Source organism: Ursus arctos, unplaced genomic scaffold (assembly GCF_023065955.2).
Source record: "Ursus arctos isolate Adak ecotype North America unplaced genomic scaffold, UrsArc2.0 scaffold_7, whole genome shotgun sequence".
NCBI lineage: Eukaryota > Metazoa > Chordata > Mammalia > Carnivora > Ursidae > Ursus > Ursus arctos.
The window spans coordinates 68,821,558-68,840,617 of NW_026623089.1; the positions used below are offsets into that span (position 1 = coordinate 68,821,558).

The window sequence follows — 19,060 nt, forward strand, 5'->3', positions numbered from 1 at the left end:
AAGGACGTACTATTATCCCTGCTTTACAAACCAGGAAGCTGAAGCTTGCTCTAGCTCAGACAACTAGTAAACAGAAGAACCAGGACTGAACCCAAGTTTGTGTTCCTCATCACTCAGTTTATGCTGCCCCTCCAGACATCAAGACCTGGAGCCCAGGGGAAAATAATGAACAAGGTCAGAGAAGAAGAAGGAAACTCACATTTATTGAAGGGCATCTATGGATCAGCTTCTGTATCTTCATGCCTTTTATATGAACATTTATTTATTTTACCTGTGATATGATCATTATCACAACCATTTTAAGGCTGAGAAAACTAAGGTTTAGATAGGTCAAACATCAGGCCAAACAGCTACTATGCAGCAAAACAGAAATTTAAACCAAGTCTGAGTCCAATCCTGGGGCAAGCCAGACAGATGGCTGGCTGGCTGTATGGGCAGTGTCTCATTTAAGCCTCCAAACAACACTGTACATCTGGTAATATTATTTTTCTCATTTTACAGCTAAGAAAATGAAAAGCAAGATAAGGTAAGTAACTTCCCCAAGGTCACAGAACTGGTAAGAGGTGGACCCAAAATTTCAGCCAGGCAGCCTGATTTCAGAGCCAGAATTCTGACCCTCTGGATAAAATGCCAGAAAGAGTAAATGGGAGCCAAATCATGGACAGCCTCTAAAGTCGCACTTGGAATCCATCAGCTGTGCAAACTTACTGAAGATTTTTGCTGGGGAGAACATGATTAAATTACATTTTAGGAATAAAGTCCTTCAAAAGGCATATCAAAATTAGATTATTGGCACATAACGTTTAATAAGATATAAAGCACCTTACCTTTACAGCTTCTCAAATAAAGATAACCACTGTTTCAATGAGGTATATTTAATTTACCCAAGAAGGTCATCTATGTAGCTATTCTGCAAGCACTCAATTACGGTAACCCTCTTAAAGTGTCAAGCCCCAACTAGGTACTGTAATACTTCGCATAAACCACATTAGATTTTCCCATTACTATATCTTTCTATAGATTTCTTTACATAGTGGTGTAGAAATTGGAAGTTAGGTAACTGATATTGAACCTGCCTTCTCAAAGCAAAATAGGAAGAGAGGGGAGGGGTTACAAGATCAACAACTGAAATACACTTGCTTTTAAAAATTCATTTTTCATTTTCGCTATCATGCCCAGCTAACCAGCCAGGAGGCCTAGGATTTTCCACCTCCAGAACAGGTTCAACCAACATCCCCCAACGACAAGCAGAGTCTGACTCATCCTAACAGCCAGCATCAATTCTTAATGAGTCCCAGAGCTCCCAAAGTCCTTTCTACTTCTTTTCCTGCCAGTGAGTCCCTGGCCCCCTTTCCCTCTGTCCCAAATTCCTGAAGACCTTCCTCATTTCACCTCTTTTCTTTTAAATTGAGGTATAACTGACATACAATGTTATATTAGTTTGTGGTGTATAACATAATGATTCGACATTTGTATACATTGCGAAATGGTTACCTCAAAGTTAATACGATATTATCCACTGTATTCCCCATCCTGTACCTTGCAACCCCGTGACTTACTTACCTTGTAACACTACGTTTATACATCTTAACCCCACTCCTTAAGAATCACTGCCTGCCAACCCTTTCCATCATGAGGCAGACACGCAGGTTTTGGTGGCTTTCCCCCTCTTCCCTCCATCCTCACGTCTCCCCGGCTCGAAACTCCCCACTCACCAGGTGCAGGGCCAGGGGCAGCAGCAGCAGGAACAGCCACAGGTAGAGGTGGCAGCTGTTGGTGAACTTGCTCTGCTCCGGGTCGTGGTACCAGCCGCCGGTGAGCGCGGCCCACACGCCCTGCCGGAGCAGCTGCAGCGCCTGGGACACCATGCCTGCTGCGCCCCGCGGCCGGCGCGCCCCGCTGCACGCCGCCCGCCGCTGCCGGTCCCCGGGCGCCCACGGCTCTAACACCCAGGCCCTCGGGCGGCGCCACCGCCGCCGCCGCCGCCGCTGCCGCCCCCACCCCCTCCCCCGCCTTCCGCCCCGCGACTGAAGCTGCTCTTCTCCCCAGACCCGCGAACCGCGGCGCCGGACCCGGCTGCTGCCGCGGGGCAGGTGGGAGCCATGTCCGAGGGAGGAAGGATTTTCCCATGGTGCTCAGAGGCGGCCGCTCAAAGGATGCTCCGGAGGCTCCGCCCAGCACCCGCCCAGGCTCCCTCCAACAGGCCTGCCTGCGGGGTGGAAGGATTTCTGAGTCCCTCCAGCCTCTCTTCTTTGGCTCTGCCCGCTGCCCCCTCTTTTCCTCCCCCTCCTCTTATTAGAACAAAAATGTTCTCATGCAGAAGAGACAAACCAAGACAGGTTCTTTTCCCTTTTCCCCTTTTGCTTCCTGCACCAAAAAAAAATTTATGTAACCAAGATCCTGTCACACATCATTCAGTGTAATTTCTCCGCCCCCCCCCCCCCGCCCCCAGCACTGCCTGCACAGTTTCATTCTCCTTAATTAACCGCTGACCTCAGACGTTCAACTAGTCAGCCCACGCCCTGCCTGCACCTTTGACACTGACGTTTTCGACTCCCCGGCCTTCTCCCCTCCTCCCCCGTGTTGTCCAACCTGGCAGATAAAGAAGACAGAGCACCTTCCTGGAATAATTTCAGGAGACTCAGCTAGACTTGTCTTTTTATATTTTGCCTAGAACATAATCCCAGTCATCAATCGACTACTTACAATGTTAGTCTAAGTCTTTCTATACTGTTTAGATAGAAAGACCCACTAGAAGATATCAGTGAACTAATAATCTTTAAGCTTTTGTACTATTTTATAATTTATAGTAGATAAATTTCAAATTCTCTTCTGAAAGCAAGTTTTGGACGAGAACAAGATAAAGAGGAACTCATCTTTAAAGTGGGGAAACAAAACTCTCATTTATTAGTGATCGATAACTTCAAGTAAATGAGTTTCAGATTCTTGCAGAGAACAGGTTTTGGAAAAGGAGGAGATAAAAGGGAACTTGTCTTGATTAGGAATGAGCAGAGGAAGCCCTGCGTGAGGTAGGGCCTTTGGGCAAGAGCAGGTATTAGAAGGTTCCATGGTCCCCAAACATGCCTTTCTGGTGTCCTCTGTCCCAAACACATCACATCTCTTCTCTGATATGTGCACTTGTGTATGCCCTGGCCACGTTCTGGTCTGCAGCAGCATTTGCTCATGGCTGCCTTTCCCAGACCAGTGAAGGCATGCCAGGCTTTCTATGCTGAAATGAAATAAGATGAGGTCCATCGTGAGGAGCAGGTCTGGAACATGAACGTCCACTGGGTGACAGCAAAAGTCTCACATTGGTGTGTATGCCGCCAGGCTTGACCACTTTTTCATCTATTCTGCATTCATCTGCAGGAATGACTAACCAAAATGTTATAATGCTGCTTTCTGTGTTGGAATAGTAATTTTCTCAAAGCCAAGAGCATGCTTGTGATATGGCTGGATGCTTGAAACCTACCAGGTGCTCTATAAATATTTAACGAACAAATGAATCGATGAACTCCACAGGAAGCCCCACACTAAAGGGTCACTTTCATGTGCATGAGTCCAGGAGGAATGGCTGTGCAACAGGTCCGTTCCTGCACCGCAGGCGTGCCCTCATTCATTTGCGCCTGATTCATGAAATATTTATTGACCACGTTCTATCTGCCAGTCATTCTGTTGCAGACTGAGAAAGCAAATATCAATAAAATATAATTCTTACCATGAAGGAGTGCACAGACTACAAGAGGAATCAGGCAAATCAGCCAAGACTTGCAACAAAATGTTCTGGGTACTATAATAGACGTGTATGTATGTATCCTGTGGTAGGAGGTCATCGAGAGGTCATGATCCCTGCTGGACCTGAGAGCTGGGCCAGGACTATCAGAGGCTCCTTACCCCCACCCCCAACTCCACCCCTGTACTTGGAATATATGTTCTACCCACCGTTTTCACTCTAGGAGTCACATCAAGGATTCAGACTTGAGAAAGCAATGTGTTATTGAAACCGCATTAAGACCTCTATATAAATTAAGATTCTGGCTGGCAGGTGTAGATCTCGGCTCATCTTGTGGCTGCCCCAACAAGCTACGTGTGTGAGTTCCCTTGCTTATTAAAACTGCCACCAGGGTGCCTGGGTGGCTAAGTCCAAGCATGACCTTCGGCTCAGGTCATGATGCCGGGGTCCTGGGATCAAGCCCCATGTGGGGCTCCCTGCTCAGTGGGGAGCCTGCTTGTCCTTCTCCTCCCCACTCGTGTTCTCTTCGTTATCTCTGTCTCTTTCTCTCTCAAATAATATTACAATGTTTTTAAATTTTAAAAAAGAAAGCAAAAACTGCCACTTCCCAATCTAGACTGCTCTGCCTCCCTTCCTTTGGTCTCCCTTCGCCCTCTATGTTTAGGGCCAGTTTCAAATTTTCCCTGATAACCCCCAAGGTTGCAAGGTCAATTTTGTGGATCATTCGAAGTTCTTCAGAACTTATCCTTGGCCATGGACAGGCATTGAAAGGCTTTAAGCACAGGTGTAACGTGAACAACAGTGCGTGGGGAAATGGTGCATACCTGAGCCAGCAAGAGTGGATGGGATGTCAAGGGATTAAATATGACTTAGGACTTGGAAAACAATTCGACATAGAGGCAAAAGAATAAAGTAACTTTCTGTTTGGGGTTGGGGGGACTATGCTATAAAATTAATCAAGTTGTAGAATATAGGCTGTCTAGTGGGGGGGAAAATGACTAGTCTGATCTTGAGTTGCCTGGGAGCTTGGCAGGTGGGGCAGTGTGAATATGATTCTGGAGGTTAGTTAGGAGACACGTCTGAAATAGGGATATAGGCTTGGGGAAGAACAGCATGGAGTTCCAGGAAGGGGAATGACAGTCTCCTGGAAAAGAGTATGGAGTAGAGAGCATAAGGATCGTGGATCACAAGGGTTAAAGGCCTGAGCAGGAGGAAAGGAGGAAGGAGAAGAATAGACCAAAGTGGGCCTGTGACCAACAAAAAACTATACAGGGAAAGAACAATTCAAGAAGGAAATGGTTCAGGGGCTCCTGGGTGGCTCAGTCAGTTAAGCGTCTGCCTTTGGCTCAGGTCATGATCCCAGGATCCTGGGATCGAGTCTCATGTGAAGCTCCCTGCTCAGCAGGGAGTCTGCTTCTCCCTCTCCCTCTGCTTATCCTCTCTCTCTCTCCCTCTCTCTCTTTCAAATAAATAAATAAAATATTGGAGGAAAAAAAAGAAGAAGGAAATGGTTCACGGGGTCAAGTGTCATAGAAGAACATTGTCCTTAGGAGTGACGTATGCCACTGCAGCTGCAGGATTGGAGACAGTGATGTGGGCAGACACCTAATTACGTTATATTTAAAAAGAGTGAACAGGTAGCGAAGAAGAAGAGACAAGCGAATAAGCCACTCCTTAGAGGCCAGGAAGGCAGGGGTGATCTAAATGCAAGCACATGGTCAATGAAGTGCTCCTTTTAACAAATTGGCTCTTAATACGGGGGTGGGAGGCTGGGGGGGATGGGAGAGATAAGCAAGTTTCTTCTCCACCACTCCTCTTCTCCTGCGTAGTCTCATCTACTCTCCTGGCTTTAACTATTATGCATGTGTTGACGATCTGAAATCTCTGTATTCAGCCCTGACCTCTTCTCTGAACTTCTGATTTACATGCACTTGGGTGCTGCCCCCTCCGGGCTCTCAGCATGTTCACACACGTACTCATTGGCCTCTCTCTTGTTGGTATTTTTCCTACTCTACCTTCTATATTTTGGATCTCAGTTGATAAAGCTACCACCCACCTAATCATTTAGAACCCAGGATCTGTCTTAGATTCCCCCTCTCTCTAATCACTTCCTTCAGTCAATCATCAACTCCTATCAATTTTACGTCCAAGTGACTATTGACTAGATATGCTTTGCTCCAGCCTTACTAGAGCAGGTCAGGTCTTCAAGATTTCTCACGTGTGAACTATCTCAGTGACTTCCTAATGGATTTTCCTTCACCAAATTTAACCCCTTGTACCAATTAAGGTCCATTCAGGAAAAAGAAAAAAAAAAAAAAAAAAACAAGAGCAACTCTGGCTTTCAAAGAGAGGTCATTTTACATGGCAAATGGGAAAGACGAGAAAATGAGCAATGGATGATGAAGCTGGAGATGAGCAGAAGCAGGACTCCTAGGACTGGAGGTAGCCCCGTCAGAGCCGAGAAGTCAAGGACTGGCAGCAGGAGATAGAGCCATGGCAGGTGCACGCGGGAGAGAGCTGGAGCCTGGAGGACGAGCAGCTACTTCAGCAAACCCCACCACATGCAGTGAGGGGGGGGTGTAACAGTGGGGGTAATACATAAATACCCTGACTTCTCTTTTCCAGACTTCCAATCTCCTACTTCTCCCTTCTGTAGGCCAAACCTACCTGGAAGTCCTAGTGCCCAGGAGCCCGGGGAATGTAGTTACCTGCAGTAAAGATCTGAGCAGGTGAAGGGAAAGGCAAAGTCATTTATATAAAATGTAAATCGGACCTGGTTACCCCTTCTTAAAATGTTTTCCATCACATGCTGAACAAAAATAAACAGAAAACAATTCAGTGCCCTCCAAGCCTTGACTTCACCAAATCCCTGCAACCTCGTCTCTGGAAACCCAAACTATTGATGTTATCTTTGCACAAACCATGTTCGTTCATGCCTTTCTGTTTGTGCTGATACTATTCCCTCAGCAAGTCAACATAGGTCAACATATCTATCACACGTGCACACGCACACACGCACATGGGATTTTCACTGGGATTATAGCTGAGTCTACTAGCCAATTTTTAGAGAATTGACATCTGAATATTGAGCTTTTCCATTGGTGAACAAGATGTAGCCCTTTACTTATTAAGACCTTTCAATATCATTTGACAGTTTTCTATGTAGAATTCTTGCACATTATTAATGGCACTCCATGTGGGCCATGGTCTAATTGGCTAGGGCTGAGGAAAGCAATATAAAACTGAAATATTATGGAACTGGGATTAATTGGGGTTGAAATATTAAAATTTATATGGGTACTGGAAGAGCACCCCTTCATGACCAGAAGCATATCCAGGCTTCCTTCCATAACAACTGCCTGCTAAGTAACGTGTGTTTGCCTAGCCGTCTCTAATATGGGGCATATACCTGGAGCCAGGGCAGTGACTCAGCTATGTTTGAGTTACCACGACATAAGCAGTGGGGTTAGGTGGAGTCAGATGGCTTGGCAGAGCAGTAATATTCCTAATGTCGTTCGCTTCCCTAGGCTCTTTCACCACCTTGCCCATCAACTGCAATTCTCAATGGATACTGACACCCTGAAGACTGTTCCAGCAGATGATGACAATATGGCTATGCCAAAGAGCAGACCCTAAAGAACAAACAAGTAGTCTAGAGCCCTGGACAAGGAAAAGCTGGTAAAAGTCTCCATGATAGCCTTCACCCTGGTGTGCCTGCCCACTAACACTAGGGAAGAGGTCACTTTGCTGCTCAAGGATCCATGTTGTTCATCTTCCAATCTGCTTCTGGTTCATGGGTCCCAGTGAGGCTCATTCTTGCTAACTATTCTGGATGAAAGACTCTTTGAGGTCCAAGAAGGCTCTGAATGTGGGCAAGTGGAAGAAGTTGTATCTGCTAGAGAAATGAAATAGTGATTAACAGGGTTTGTTATAGAGTGATATTAGCTACCTCTCATAGAGATAATGAGGATTAATCCTCATTAATTTAGACCTCATTTATAAATATGAACAAAGAATAGAAATTTTTAAATCATCAAAATAATTAAAAAATCAAAATTTAACCATTCTAAGAAAATGGTCCCCACTAAAACAGGACACATGAAGAAAATAAGAGAGGTCCTTAAATATTATAATTAATAGGGGCACCTGGGTGGCTCAGTCGGTTGAGCTTTTGACTCTTGGTTTCTGCTCAGGTCATGATCTCATGGGTCATGAAACCGAGCCCAGGGTCAAGCTCCGCGCTCAACAGGGAGTCTGTTTGAAGTTTCTCTCCCTCTACCCTTCCCCCTGCTCACTCTCTCCTCTCTCTCAAATAAATAAATAAATAAATAAATAAATAAATAAATAAATCTTTAAAAAATTATAATTAATATTCTTCATGAGATTTGAGGGAATATTGGATTGATTAAAAATAAAGTAAGACATTAATAAAGAGGAGAAACTGGAAAGTAGAAGAGAATTTTGGCTATTAACAGAGCTTGTGATTATCACATACAAACATTATCAGGAAACAGAGAAGGAAGAATATTTATCAACTCATTCTATTGGGCAAATATTTCCCTGATACGAAAACAGATGAAGACACGATAAGAAAAGAAAGCTACAGAGTATTATTTATTCCTGTATAACAAAAGCAAAATCCTCAACGTAATATTGGCACTCTGAATCCAATAGCATAAAAAATATTATATAGCATAATTATGTAGGATTCATCCCAGGAATTCAAGATTGGTTTAACATCCCCAAATCCATTAAGCATTTGAGGGTGACCCTAATGTCCGTGTTGCAGGACACCACAAATACCCACTACACCCTTGTGTTCTCATTCTCAGAGCCACTGGAAAATACGCTTCATCAAAATGAGTGAATATACTAGGGAAGGGAAAGTGATGGAACACAGGGAACAAGCTCTGGAAAAAGGGAAGGGAAAATAAAAACGAATTACTGCATAACAGCTCACAAAACAGCCTAGAGAATAACTAATCCAGATGAAGAATCAAGATGCATTTTGAATGCGGTATCTGTAACAATTTTAGGTCTGTTTGAATATTTCACTTCTTTTGACTTTATGGTAAATTGAATTTTGAAGAAGAATTTGTCCATCCCACCTAAATCTCTTACTTTATTGGCATAAAGTTGTTAATACCATCCTCTTGTGATTTAAAAAAAAAATGCAGTGATATATGCCTTTGCATCCCTAAAATCCATTATTTGTGACTCCTCATTCTTTCAGGTTCACTCATCAGGGATTTATCAATTCAACCAGTCTTTACCAAGAATAGATATTAGATTACGTTGATCTTCTCTGTCAAACCTTTGTTATTTTGTTAATTGACATTCTTCACTTATTTTCCCTGCTTTTATTGTATTTGAGTTTAATTTGTTCTTCTTTTTCTAACATCTTGAGGTGGATGCTTGGCTCGTTTGGTTTTTGCCATGCCTCTTAATATATAGTTGAACCTATGTAGTTATATATAGTTAAACCTATATAGTTAAACCTATGTAGTTAAACCTACGTAATTAAACCTGTAAACTTTTCTCTAACCATGGTATTAGTTATATATTTTATTGCGCAGTTCAAAATACTGTCTCATTTCCATTGGGATTCCCCTAACCCATGGATTATTTAGAAACATGTATGTATAAACAAATATGATCATCTTATAATTATCTTTGATTTTGCATTTAATTCCAGAGAACACACTCTGAATGATTCCAATCATTTGTTGAGACTTGATTTATCACAAAGAATATGGTCAGTTTTGTAAATCTTCATGTGCTTTAAAAGAATGATTTATCTGCACATTTACGGTGCAGTGTTCCACAAACGTCCACTGATTAAATCTGATGCTCATGAAGTAGGCATTATTCTTTTTTAAATTTTTTATTTAAATTCAATTTAGTTAAAGTATAGTGTATTATTAGTTTCCGGGGTAGGTATTCCGTTGTGAAGGAAGAGAAGGAGGAGAAGGCATAAGAAGGAAAAAAAGAAAAAGCAGAGTAGCCTTTACTCATTTGTACCACTAGGTGGCACCAGACACTGCTTCAAATACAGTAAAATACAGTCCGTGGCCATTATTACAAAGCAGGAGACTTTAAACAAAGGGTGAATTCAGTACTCCAGAAATCGAGTCCCCAAAACAACAGTTCTACTTTTCACCTGTTTAGTTTGTTCATGTCCTGTGAAAGTCAGCGTGTATTGTGCGTGTTTTCAGTGAGTGACTATGATTACTTATTTATTAAATTATTTTTTTCTTAATTTTCTGTGCAAATTAGTATCCCTGAAGACCAGAATAGAAATACTGGAACCCAAGGTATATTCTAAATTAATTAAAGAATTTTTTAGAAACAAAAGAGGACTTTTCCTAGACATGAAAACGGTACATCAGGCTCCCACCCCAATATGACCAAAAAACAGTAACAACAACAACAACAACAAAAATCTGACATTAAGGTGGATCCTGAGGCAGTTGACATCTGCAGCTATAAAGGACAGACCTTGGTGAACTCACCCTCCCACAAATACAATGAAAACAGAGGCACAAGCAAAATCGATCATTTCAGAACTCTGGAAATTAACCAAAGCCACGGATTGAATGAAGCAAATCATCTATCCAAGAGAAACTATTGAACTTTGGTAAAACGGTGGGGTCTGTGATGTTTTAACAGGGGCTATTGTCATCCCTCCTGCATCCCAGGCCCATTGACCTGCCCTACAGGAATAGAAGAGTGTCCTTTAGGCTGAAATAAAAGGACGCCAGACAATCACTTGAATCCACCCAGAGAAATAAGGAACACCAGCAAAAATAACTACCCAGGTAAATTATAAACATGCTTTCATTTATAATTCCTTTATATGCCTATCCTTTTTAAAAGGCAACTGTAGGGGCACCTGGGTGGCTCAGTTGGTTAGACAGCTGACTCTGGAATTGGGCTCAGGTCTTGATGTCAGTGTGGTGGGATCAAGCCCCGAGTCGGGCTCCACACTTAGGGCAGAGTCCGCTTGTCCCTCTCCCTCTGCTCCTCCCCCCACTCACTCTCTCTCGCTCTCCCTCTCTCTCTCTCTCTAAAATAAATAAACAAACAAAATCTTTAAAAGGCAACTGTATAAGGCAAGAACTACAAAACCGTGCAACTGTAGGACTTATGATAAAGATGTAATGTATATGAGAAGAATAGCATAAGAGAAGTGGGAAGAAACGTAGTTATATGGGAGCCAAGTTTTTAAATAATATTGTAATTAGATGATTTTAATCCCGAGTACAACCACTAAGAAACTAAATTTTAAAATTACCGTAAAAGAGGGGTGTCTGGGTGGCTTCGTCAATTAAATCTGGCTCTTGATCTCAGCTTAGGTCTTGATCTCAGGGTTGTGAGTTTGAGCCCTGCATTGGGCTCCATACCCAGCATGGAGCCTGCTTAAAAAATACATATTTTTGTAAAAGATTTAAAATTACAGTAAAAGAAAGAATAGGGAATTAAAATGGCACACTAAAAAATATCCATTTAGCAATAAAGAAGGCAGTAATGGAGAATAGAGACACAAAAAAGACATGGAACATATAAAAACAAATACCAAAATGGCAGCTATAAGTCCTACCTTATCAGTGATTACACTAAACACAAATAGATTAAACCTGCAATCAAAAGGCAGATGGGCAGAATGGATTAAAAAGAATAATCAGATGATATGTTGCCTCAAAACATACCTCAGATTCCAAGATAAAAATAGGTGGAAAATAAAAGAGTTGGAAAAGATATAACATGCAAACAAAGAGAATCTGAGTGACTGTCCTAACGTCGAAGAAAAAAACAGAGTTTGAGACAATTAAATGGTTGTTACTAAGAAAGAGATGAATATTTTATAATGATAAAGGATTAATTTATTAAGATTTAACAAATATAAACACATGTGCACCGAACAACACAGCCCCATCACATAGAAAACAAAGAGTGACAGAATTAGAGAGAGAAATAGACAATTCAACAATAAGAGTTGGCGACTTCAGCAACCCACTTCAGTGATGGACACAATAACGACACAGAAGGTCAACAAGTAGATAGAAGTCTGGAACAACAATGTGCTGTCCATATCCTGTATAGGCAACATCAACCCCTATCTGGAATTTGGTTTGGATGTCCAGATTCATGATACCACACAAACACCAAAAGAGTGTGAGCATTTTATTACTTCTATAATTAGGTTTTCTGTGGAAAGCAGAGCAGGTCTCCCCAAGCAAGTCCGAAAAGAGGTCCAGAGAGTGGAGAACGGAGAATGCATTTGGGTTTTTTTATGATGAAGGAATGGGACCAGGATGAGGGTCCCCACATAGGGGCAAGAGGCTTGCGTGGTTTGAATCTCCTGCTGGTGCCAAAGGAAGGACACCTAGTCCTTATCAGATTGCCCAGATGTGGGAAAAGCAACAGTGAGGGTGAGGCTTAAAGGCTGTGAGCAGTCAGTAACAATGTTGGTAGGGATGTGGAGGAATTACAACCCTCAAACACTCCTGGTGGGAACTCAAAATGGTGCCACTGCTTTGGAAAACAGTCTGGCAATTGCTCAATATTAAACATTAAATACCATATAACCACCTGTTAATTACCATATACTAAATACCATATAACCCATCTAGGTATATACTGCAAGTAAGTGAAAACGTATATCCACACACTTGTACATGAACGGTCATAGCAGGATTAGTCATAATAGCCAGAAATGGAAACAAACCAAATGCTCACCAACTGATGAATGGATAAATTAAATGTGATATATCCATACAATATCATTTGACAATAATATTTGTCAAAAAACGAGTGAAGTACCAATGCATACCACAACATGGATGAACTTTTACAGTATTATACAAAGTGAAAGAAGCCAATCACAAAACACCACGTATGGTATGAGCTCAGACCCAATGACGTGAAATGTGCTGAATGAGCAAATCAGAAGAGAGAGAAAGTAAATTAGTGGCTGCCTGGGGCTGTGGGTGTGAGATCAGGTAATGCGAAATGACTGTTAACGGGTATGGGGTTTCTTTTCCAGGAGATGAACATGTTCTAGAATCAGAGAGCCGTGTTGATCGCACAACTTGCGATCATAGTAAACACATCTGAATTGTGTGCTTTCAAGGGCTGCATTGTATGGTATGTGAGTTATACTCAATAAATGAGTTTTTTAAGAAACCACATGAAACCAAACCATATGCTTCGAAGTCTCTGACCACGTTCACACTACATTGAAGAATTTGTTTTGATTCTGAAGCTTTATTTTCCCTTGGGGTGTTTACCAATTCTGGCAAATGCAGCTTTGATGGAGGATGCCGCAATGACAATGCGCGCCTAGGGGTCTTCTGGGACATGAAAATGTTCTGTATCTTTACCTGGGTCATGACTGCAAGGCTGTTTGCTTTCCGGTAATTCATTATGCTGTGTATATATGTTTTATGCATTTCTCTCAATGAGTGCTCTATCTTAAAATAGTGATTTTTTTAAAAAGAGATAGATTCTAGTAAAGTTATCAAAGGTCAAAACTGAAGAATCTTTGGGTAGCCTAGCCAAAAAAAAAAAAAGAAAGAAAGAAAGAAAAAGAAAAAGCCACCTATTAAGGGAAAATATTAGATTGGCCTCAGAATTTCCTTCAGAATTATATCATGTGAAAAGTTGATGACCTCGTGGTTACAGAGTTCTTTGGAAAAGATCGATGTAAGTTTTTCTACCATCTCAGAATTTTATCACACATAGTAATGGCTTCCGCTGAATAATCTCCTTGCGCCAGGCACTATTATTAGCATTTTATATGCACTAACTCATTTAGTCTACAAAACAACTCTTCTAGGTAGGAGCTATAATTAGCCGCATTTTATAAATAAGAAAACAGGCATAAATAGCATAACTGATATATATCAACAAGGTACCCCATTTAGATAGAATATGTCACCATTTCAGACATTCACAGAGCATTCACAAATCCGATCATATAGTCATAGAAGAAAATCTCGGTAAGAAGAGGAATGATACAATTTAATAAAAGTAGAAGCTAAAAACCCATCTAGAAAGCAAAACAACTTCTGTCATCTAGAATTTTCAAAAATTTCTTCTTAAAATCCTGTTGGTTCAAAAAAAGAGGTAAAGGTCACAATAATGGAATACCTAGAAAATAGTAGAAACATGGTATATCAGGGGTGCCTGGGGGGCTTGGTCGGTTAAGCATCCAAGTCACGATTTCCGCTCAGGTTGTGATCTCAGGGTCATGGGATTGAGCCCCGCCCCCACTGGGCTCCCTGCTCAGCAGGGAGTCTGATTATCTCCATCTCCCTCTTCCCCTCCCCCTGCTCACTATCTCTCTTGATCTCTTTCTCTAAAATAAACAAATACATCTTTTAAAAAAATTGTGTATCAGAATTCGTGGATACAAAAAAAGTAGTGCTCAAAGGCAAATTTACAATTCCAAATAATTATGCTACTAAAATTGTGTACAGGAGACCACTGGTTGTCTATGAACAATGGCTATTGTCCCCCTTCTTCTGAAACAGTCAATGTTACACAGTGTTTGTAATTCTAACCTTATAGTTAAAACCTATAGATAAGTCATGTAACACACACGGACCTCCTAACAACCAACAACAAAAGACCAACCATGGGGTGCCTGGATGACTCATTCTTGGGGCGCCTGGGTGGCTCAGTCGTTAAGCATCTGCCTTCGGCTCAGCCCTGCATCAGGCTTCCTGCTCTGCTGGGAGCCTGCTTCTTCCTCTCCCACTCCCTCTGCTTGTGTTCCCTCTCTCACTTGCTGTCTCTCTCTCTGTCAAATAAATAAATAAAATCTTAAAAAACAAAACAAAAGACCAACCAGAAATGGGTAAAGGAAAAAGAATAGATAGTTCACAGAAAGCGTCAAATGTCTCAAACACCTGAAAAGATGTCCAGTCTCAATCACAGTAAGAGATACAGTTTAAAACTGGAAAACGAGCTGTCCCTATCAGCTGTCCCTTGCTTTTCGCACAGAGGGAAGTTCGAGGTCGCACCGTGCTGAGGAGGATTGGGGAAACACTTGCAGAAGGGAATTCAAAGAGGTACAACCTCTAGGGGGGACCATTTAGCCAAATCCATCACAACAGCAGTATACACACCCCTTCATTCAGGAATCCACTCCTAGGAACGGATCCTACTTGCGTGGGGGCACTTAGGCGAATGGCAAAGTACCAGGATAGTTCCTGCAGTACTTTTCATGACAATAGAAAATAGGAAGCAACCTAAATTTCCATCAAAGGACGCCATTAAGGTAGATACATAAGTACTGTGTAGCGGTCAGGGAGAAAGAGGCAACGTTCAATGTTCTACTACCAAACGATACCTAGGATATACTAAGAGAAAATAGGTAGGTATAAAATAATGTATAAATAAACGTATATTTGTATGAATCTATGTCTGGAGAGATACAAATTTAACTCTTCAGCAAAGAAATGGGTGGCTGGGGGGCTGGAGGGCACATGGAAGAGAAAATTTAGCTCTTCCAAGTATCCTTTTGTATCCTTAACTTTTAAAAAACATGTATGCAGATAATAATTAGAACACACATGGAAGATCTTCTAGGTTCCTTCTAGATGGATCCTAACATGGCAAATGTTAAAAGAGCATCTAATCAAGAGAACAATAAACTACTAGAAGACTATTAATGTCGCTTGAGAAAGCAGTCTTGGAATCCACCTAAGTAGGGAAACAACAAGGTTCCCTGTACCAAGGTCAGCATTAGGGAGAATCAAAATCCAGGACAGGTGGAAGATGGGGCTCGTATTTTTTCAAAATGTTTAATTTCAAATCTTTGAGAGGCTGAGGTTTTGTTGTTTTTGTTTTTGTTTTTGTTTTTGTTTTAAGGGCACTCTTACTGTTAGTCTAGAAAACCAGTTTGCCCAAGAGCATTATCAGATAAGAAAACACCCCTGAAAGAGATCCCTACTGGAAGCATTCCCTCACTGAGCCCTCAACTTTATCAAGTGACTTGAGAAAAGATTAAAAGGACTTCAAATAATCCTGTGATTAAGTGGCAACCACAAAGCCATACTTTACGGGGCATAAGACCATTTCCAAAGGATTTCACATTGATCAGCTCCATCAGGATAACATAACCAACTGAACAAGGTAAGAGTAACACCCTTAAAATCAGGAAGTCCACATCATGACGCAGATTCTGTGGCTTTAGGCCCTGGAAATTCTTGCCGAGAAAAAAACTAACATTGAGGCATGAGGAATGGCAGCAACGAGAATGGATTAAACCAGAGTAGTTATAACTGGTACGTTCCACCTTTGTGTTTAAAGCAAGGAGAGGTCAGCTGGGCTAGTTGAAGAGTTCCGAAGACATTTCTGCAGAGATTTTCAAAAGACTGAGAAAAAGGCTTCACTTGATGAGAGAAACCTGAACTACGTGGATCAGATCTGAATTAGCCTACGTTTAAGCGTTAATGAGAAAGAAATGCTTAGATTTACTTAGTGTTACTCTTCTAAGAATTTCAAAAGGGCTGTTTCATTTTGTTATTTCATTAATGCTCATGGTATTCACCAACTTCTTAAGGGAGCAGGTTAATAGTCTTCCAATTTTATATGCAGAGTGGAAACAAAGCTCAAGGTCACTACAAAGGTCAGTGGTGTAAGTTGGCTTTTGCTGTGTATTCCAGTCCGGTTTAGGAAGCTCACAGATCTGATAATTCAGGAAAATAGATCTGATGTGCAGGAAACCATCATTTTCATAATGAATAAGATAAAAGAACCCTACAGAGTAAGTTTGTTCAGAATAGAAAAGTCAACTCACAAAAGGAGAGTTCAAGAATGAGACTTTCTGATCATGAGTTCAAGAATCAGACTTTCTGATCAAGAACATTAACTTAAAGTATGTTTTGCAAGGTAAGTAGCAAGTTGCTGGCACTTAATAAAAAGTAAACATGGCAAAAATAAACCTATGATTCTATGGTTTTTTTCATTATGATCTTAGAATGATGACTTGCTCTTTTTTTAAAGTCATCTCTGTCCTTCGTGTCCTTTGTTTAATATTTCTAGCAGGTTACGAAGAATTAGTCATTACGTTTGAAAAGAGTCCAGTAAATTATAAATAAAATGAATTTTGATAGCACAATATGTACAAAAATGGTAACTCAGGGTGGAATGGCAACCTTCCTATCTCGGGTCCAAGGTCATGAGCTTGGTAGCTTTACTGCAGAAGAGATATCTTCAAGGGTTTAAAAAGACTGGGGCTTTGTGAAAGGACTGGGATTTTTACATTGTTGTGCGAGTCAGTGAAGCAGTTCATTGTCTGTTTGGGCAGGCCTGACCGTAATCTGTAACTTTAAGCATGGACAGGCAAGGCTCCAGTCTTGTCCAGTGATTAAAGTTACAGAAATTCTAAAACTCACAATAACGCGAAAGCTGAAAGCCAGCTGAAACTTTGAGAACGTTTAGGAACCCGACGCACGGACTGAATCCAAAGCTTCACCACTTACATACACGCCAATAGATGTTAACTTATCGTTCTTGCTGCACCATCATCAACATATTGTTATTATTACTCATCGAAGCCCACATCCTCGCGCTCATGAAAAGGAAGCCAGAGAACCAGATGCAAGACAAAAATACTTCATTGACAATCTCGACACATTCACAAAGTACTTCTTGCTACTTTTTACTCACGCTTCATTTATAGCTACTCAACTACAATATTGAAGTTACGAGCTGGGCCTTCCTGAGAGCATGAAAGTCAAAGGGTACTGTGAACACCTTGCGGTGTATGTCCAAGTGATCTTTCTCCAGATAATTGTTGTCTGATTCCTTTATCTCCTTCCAGTTTTGTTCTGATCTGATCTCACCTTCTGAACAAGGCCACCCTGTCCACCCCACTGAATATGACCTGGACCCATTCATTCCGCCTTTGCCCCCCATGCCTGATCCGTGTGTTCTGGTTCTCTTTTTTTTTTTTTTTTATATAGCAGTTAATTGAATTCTAACGGACTATGTAATTTATTTATGTATTCTATTTCCCATCTACTGCTTCTAAGATACAAGCTTCATCATGATGGAGAACTTTGCTATGTTCACTTTCATATCCCAAGTACTTTGATTACTGCCTGATACTCAAAAAAACAAAAAAACAAAACAAAAAACAAGTGTTGAATGATGAGCCCATTCATTCTCTGTATTCTGTCCTATCTCAACTACAACTTACCTGTATTGTTGCTTGGTTTTATTGTAGCATAATTCATGATAGATAAATAAGAAATCTGATGACACCAGGATAAAGTTATAATTTGTTGCATACATGCGTAATTCGGTTTGCTCAAAAAGCATCATGTTTTGAGGTGCGATATTCCCAAGAGCCTTGGCGATTACCATGCCAACCTTTAATTCTGACAACCTTGTGAAAATTTTTAAATTTTTGTTGGCAGGTGAAATTGATTTGGGGTATAGGAAAATAAACCAAATGGAAGCAGGAAAAAAAAGGATAAATATACTTTCTGTTTTTTTCTTCTAATGGGTCCTTCATGAACAGTAACTAATATAACAGTAAATAATATGAGCTAACATTTATTAGCCCTAATGTAGTGCCAATGCTTTAATATGCTAGCTCAGCAAATCTTCAAAACAACTCCAGGGGTAAAGATATATCGTCCTACCGTGTTGCAGAAGAGACAACGGAAGTGCAAAGATCCAGTATCATCTAGCAAGTAATGACAAAGCAGAATTGGAACCCAGGACCGGGTTAACGCTTGCTGTTAATGACAGTGGCATAGGCCCTTTCTTTGCTCAGCAGTTGATGACAGGTTATACCAAATTATACCACATTGGTAAAACGTTACACATATTGTCTCCTAAATGTGAGCCAAGTAAGTAACAATAGATGGCATTTGCAAAATTCCAGGATATCAATCAAAACAGTTCTTGGGGGAGTATATTTCCTCACCCCTCCTTCCCGCCTCTCCAGGGTTTGTCGCTTCTTGTCATGTCCAGACACCCCAGCCCATTTTGGAAGTTCTTTCTAATCTGTCTTCCTTTCTCAGCTCCTCCCAAGAAAACACCCTTTCCTGCAGTTGAGTAATCTCGATGGCCAGTGTCTGGGAACCTGGAACAGCCGGTCACCTTGCAAACAACCTCTCTTCTCACTGACCCCCACTATCTTTCAACTGTGATGCCATTCCACAGATTCCACAAAATATGGCCCTCTCTCACACGGCTATTTTCTCATATCTGTTAATCTCGGCTCTCAGATCCTTAAAGGCAGGGGCAGCTCTAGATGAATTTTCACCACCTCACTTCCTCAACCCTTGTTTAGTCCACCGTAGA

General features: G+C 41.3%; 1 protein-coding gene across 1 annotated transcript; it reads right to left on the reverse strand.

Moving 5' to 3' along the window:
• Positions 1–690: 690 nt before the first annotated feature.
• Positions 691–1,868, reverse strand: LOC130543073 (pecanex-like protein 2). The gene is made up of 2 exons (XM_057308829.1): positions 1,716–1,868; positions 691–720 (listed from the first exon to the last, which is right to left on the reverse strand). Exons 1-2 carry the CDS (start codon positions 1,866–1,868, stop codon positions 691–693), a joined length of 183 nt encoding a protein of 60 aa, XP_057164812.1.
• Positions 1,869–19,060: the final 17,192 nt, after the last annotated feature.

Coding starts and splice junctions, on each gene's coding strand:
- LOC130543073 (XM_057308829.1), bottom strand. CDS start 1,868: ATGGTGTCCCAGGCGCTGCAGCTGCTCCGGCAGGGCGTGTGGGCCGCG. Junction 721..1,715: donor TGCCCCTGGCCCTGCACCTG/GTGAGTGGGGAG, acceptor TGTTCTCCCCAG/CAAAAATCTTCAGTAAGTTT.